We start from the raw sequence: 4,549 nt of genomic DNA, 5'->3' as shown, positions 1-4,549 counted from the left end.
GGAGGATCACTGTTCATATAGAGGATTGAAAAAGAGTGGGAAATGATTAAAAAATAAATATTTTGAAAATTACAATATAGTACTTTTGAAAAAAAATTTAGGAAAATATCACTCTTCATGGATCGACTGGGCTTGAAGTCACACACCGACACTTTTGAAAGCATGGTCGGCCAAAGCAAGATAGAGCAAGATTCTATCTTGCTTTGGTCGACTCGACCAAGATAAAGCTTGGGTCGACCTTGTTGATCAAAAGTTGTTTTAATTTTTTAATAAATTAATTATAATTTACTATTTATAATAGTTATCAAATGGAACTAATGAACAATTTAATGACAAAGAAATACATAACACAATTTATTATAAACATTTATTATTGACTTAATTTAAATTGATAAACATGTGATATTTTTAGACATATGGGTTGAAAATGAAATAAATAGAGTATTTGGTAATATTTAGAGGATATGGGTTGGAGAAGGTTTTTGGAGGATAGATGATGAAAAATAGAGGATATGGATTGGAGATGACCTAAGTGAAGTGTCATGACAGCTGTCAATTAGTTGGATAGGTAGTTACGAGCATACATATAAATAGGGGAGCTTGCACTATCTTGTACAGTTTCTGAACTCATTTTACTGAAATAAGATTCTTCATTCTCTCTTCATTTCTTCATGAGAAGTTCTGCACAATTCCATGGAGTATTGATGCAGGTTGAAGAGTCTCTAACAAACAAGATACTGGGATAAGCACAAGAGACGACAAAAATGCTTAGCTAACATGGACTTGATTACTGGATCGTGAAACAAGAAAATTTTGATACGAAAAAGATTGGCTATGAGTTCAGTGTGCTGGGATAAGAACTTCGTAGTACCCGAAAATCATTTACGTGTTGCAAGTTGGAAAATGAATTCGAAAACAGTGCTCCAAATTTGCAAAACAAAGCTTTATTGCAAACAAATTTACTTAAGATGACCATTCACATTACCGTTGCAAGCAGAGTTTTCACAATTTGGGACCCAACCAGTTCAGTGCATCAACGTTTTTAATTCTAAGTTTTCCTAAATCATACTTAAAATACTTGCTCATCAAAAAATTCCTCGTAAACAGGTAAATTTTCTGCGTCTTAATCTTTAATGAACTTCTCTAGGTTCTTCAACCATGTTATATACTCTTTGCTGTCCTTGTCCACCATGTAACCATGCAAGAAATTGGTTGTGCTGGCCTTAATTCCCCTGATCTCTAAATACTTGTGGAAAGCCTTCTGCAAATTCTCGTCCAAATCCCTGAAAAAATTGGGGAACATATTAGCATCTCACCAGAAGTCACAAACTACAAATCATAAAGGAGGAATAGACCCAGTTGGACAAGCGGTACACAAGTAGGGGCGGTTAGCAAACATGCACTTGGCTTTTATCTCAGTATAATCATTGATATTGTGACCCTTCCACCAGATGAACCTAATCTGAGCTAAGAAAAAGCATCACATAGAGAAGAATATGAAACTTACGAGAATTCAGGTCCTTCATATGGTATTTGATCCTCAGCAGCATCGGGATCTTCGACAGACAAGCTGTCGATCGCAATCTCATCAGGATAAGCTGTACAATTAAACTCGAGTGTTCGTCCTCTACTCTTGGTAACTTGAACGACTAATGGTATACTAGGTTGGCTTGCACTTTCCTCCCCTTCATCATTATTGTCATCAGTATCATCCCCCGCGCCATTAATAATGTCAGGCATGTGAACTTCAATAGATATGGTTTCACCTTGATATTCTCTGGTTAGCGTTATAGACTGCTGTCCGTGATGGTCTTGAATTTTGAAAGGGAAACACTGTGGAACCTCCTCAACCTGCAAAATAATTGGAAATGAGAGAACCATGATGGTTCAAATTGTCAAATATTACAAACACAATATAAGACAATGATCCTTGTTGTTTATAATTAACTGGATAGAAAAATTTAAATAACAAGAAAAAATTACACGTAGGGATACTAAAACAGTCATCCACGATAAAATCTGACGTCGTACAATCACAAGATAAACTAAAACCTCAGTTAAAGTAAAAGCCAACGAAAGTGTTGTATCTTGGAGACAACCTTTACACAACATTTTCAGCTCATTCTTACTACAAGAGTAGAAACTTGCCTTTATTGATGAAACAAATTAGGTGCGGATCCATGAAAGATTGAGTCACACCAAACAATAGTGCGAATATTTTAAGTTAACTACTGTCGTACAATCAAACATCCCCAACCTATTAAACCTTGTTACTACATTTTCAATCAAGTGGGCTAGTGGATCATGATAATTGTATAAAGTTTTACCTCAACAAATCCTCAAACAGAAATGGATCTAAGAATTTATTGGAGTTAGCCAAAAATAAGACCATAACAGATAGTTGGAAACAATAAATCAAAAAATTGAAATCAGGTAACTGACCCATGGAAATAATTCAACAATCAACATCACTTCTTCGTTATATCAAATGACGCGCAAAAATCTTCACAAAACACAGAAAATATAAAAATTATTATACAATCAGACCCCACTTCACAAGATCAAAAGGAATAACGACCCATTTTACAAAGAAAGTAATACGGGGAAAAAATGAAAGCCCCTTCTTCAAGAAAGGAACCACATTGTGACAAATCAAAGAAACTAAACATAAATATGATCCCTTGTCAATTCCACCATTACTGAGCAACCAAGCATACACGATTTCAATTTTCTACAATTATTTAAAAAAAGACCTGATCCTCCTTCCGAGACTCCACGGCGCACTGAATCTCTGACTTGATTACTCGTAGAAGTGATTCGTCAGAGCTGGGCCTGGTGGAGTAGTGGTGAAGATATGACGGAAATGACCGCTGCAGGAGATTCCGCGACATTCCCGAGGAACGGTCATTGAAGGCGGCGAACAGGGCCGAGGTGTGGTGGTGATTGTGGCTGAGATGCTTGTGATTGAAGATCAACTGTGCAAATCTTGAAGCAGATCTTTTAAGCATGTGGCTTAGAGCCATTTCTGTTCTTCGTTTAAGGGTTTAAGGAGGGTTTCTTTGTCAACTTTTATGTGGCAATTCTCAGAAGTAGCCTCCACGACTTATATGCCACTAATTATTATTCGAGTAGATGATAAAAATTACGATAAAAAGTAAAAATCTCAAACTTACAAAATATATCAAACTACACATTTTATAAAATTTTATATTTATTCAATTGTGATTTCATCACAAATTGAGACATCTATTTATATAATCTTTATAAATAATCCAAAAATAAATACAACATTACATACATCATCACACACTCATTTTCAATATTTACAACTCTTATTTTCAACATTTAAATATTTCAACTCATATTTTTCAACTACTCCCCCTTGTGATGATGATCATGATACAATGATTGTCTTCATAACGTGTTTTATACTGCCTCGTTAAAAACTTTACTAGGAAAAACCCATTGGAATAAAAATCATAGTAAGGGAAAAAAAGTGTAGTTACGTAAACTTCCCCTTATGTTAATATAAACAATTCTTCACAAATTTCGTAGATTGCACATCTCAATATTATAACAATGCTTTCTGAATATTGTCGTAGGAAGCGCCTTTGTGAAGTGATCTGATGAGTTTTCACTTGATTGAATATAAGGAATATCAATATCTTTATTCTTCTCAAGCTCTTAGGTGAATGCGAAGAACTTAAGGGGATATGTTTAGTTCTGTCGCTTTTTATGTATCTCATCTTTCATTTGAGTAACACATGTATCATTATTTTCAAATATTATCACAGGCTTCTTGTCGAATGATAATCCGCATGAGATTTGGATATGTTCGGTCATTGATTTTAGCCATACACATTCACGACTTACTTCATGTAGTGCAATAATCTCGGTGTGATTTGATGAAGTTGTTACGAGTGTTTGTTTCTGTGAACGCCAAGAAATTGCAGTGCCTTCACGACTAAATATATAAATCCTGTTTGGGAACGTGTCTTGTGTGGATCAGATAAATACACAGCATCAGCATAACCAATTATGCTTTGATTAGTATATTTTGAATACAAAAGTCTCAAATATGTCGTTCCTCTTAGATAACAGGATATACGTTTAATTTCGTTCCAATGTTTCATTGTTGGATATGAGCTAAATCTTGCCAATAAATTTAAAGCAAAAAATATATCAAGTCTTGTACAATTTCCAAGATACATAAGGGCACCAATATCACTTAGATATGATATTTCTTGACCAAGAATAACTTCATCATCTTCACATGGACGGAATGAATCATTTTCTATATTTAATGATCTAACAACCATTGGAGTAATTAAAAGATTTGATTTATTCATATTAAAATGTTTAAGGACCTTTTCTGTATAATTTGACTGGTGAACAAATATTCCACATTTTTTTGTTCAATTTGCAAACCCAGACAATACTTTGTTTTTCCAAGGTCCTTCATTTCAAATTCTTCCCTCAAGTATTGAATTTTCTTATTCGTTCCAATGATGACATCTTTCCATTTTATCCAGTCATGTCGATTTTTACA

At 34.2% G+C, this 4,549-nt stretch overlaps 1 protein-coding gene across 2 annotated transcripts; it reads right to left on the bottom strand.

Moving 5' to 3' along the window:
* Window positions 1-929: 929 nt before the first annotated feature.
* On the bottom strand, window positions 930-3,043 carry LOC142544907 (uncharacterized protein At2g39795, mitochondrial-like). Of its 2 annotated transcripts, none has more exons than XM_075651929.1 (3): window positions 2,754-3,043; window positions 1,508-1,842; window positions 930-1,283 (listed from the first exon to the last, which is right to left on the bottom strand). In XM_075651929.1, the coding sequence occupies exons 1-3, from the start codon at window positions 3,021-3,023 to the stop codon at window positions 1,124-1,126; spliced, it is 765 nt and encodes a 254-aa protein (XP_075508044.1). In that variant the 5' UTR covers window positions 3,024-3,043; the 3' UTR covers window positions 930-1,123. The 2 variants fall into 2 exon arrangements, with proteins under 2 accessions (XP_075508044.1, XP_075508043.1); XM_075651928.1 differs by having other exon boundaries at window positions 934-1,283; window positions 1,508-1,851.
* Window positions 3,044-4,549: the final 1,506 nt, after the last annotated feature.

The sequence above is a fragment of the Primulina tabacum genome, chromosome 5 (assembly GCF_025594145.1).
Source record: "Primulina tabacum isolate GXHZ01 chromosome 5, ASM2559414v2, whole genome shotgun sequence".
Taxonomy (NCBI): Eukaryota; Viridiplantae; Streptophyta; class Magnoliopsida; order Lamiales; family Gesneriaceae; genus Primulina; species Primulina tabacum.
This window is presented reverse-complemented; position numbering and strand designations above follow the sequence as displayed.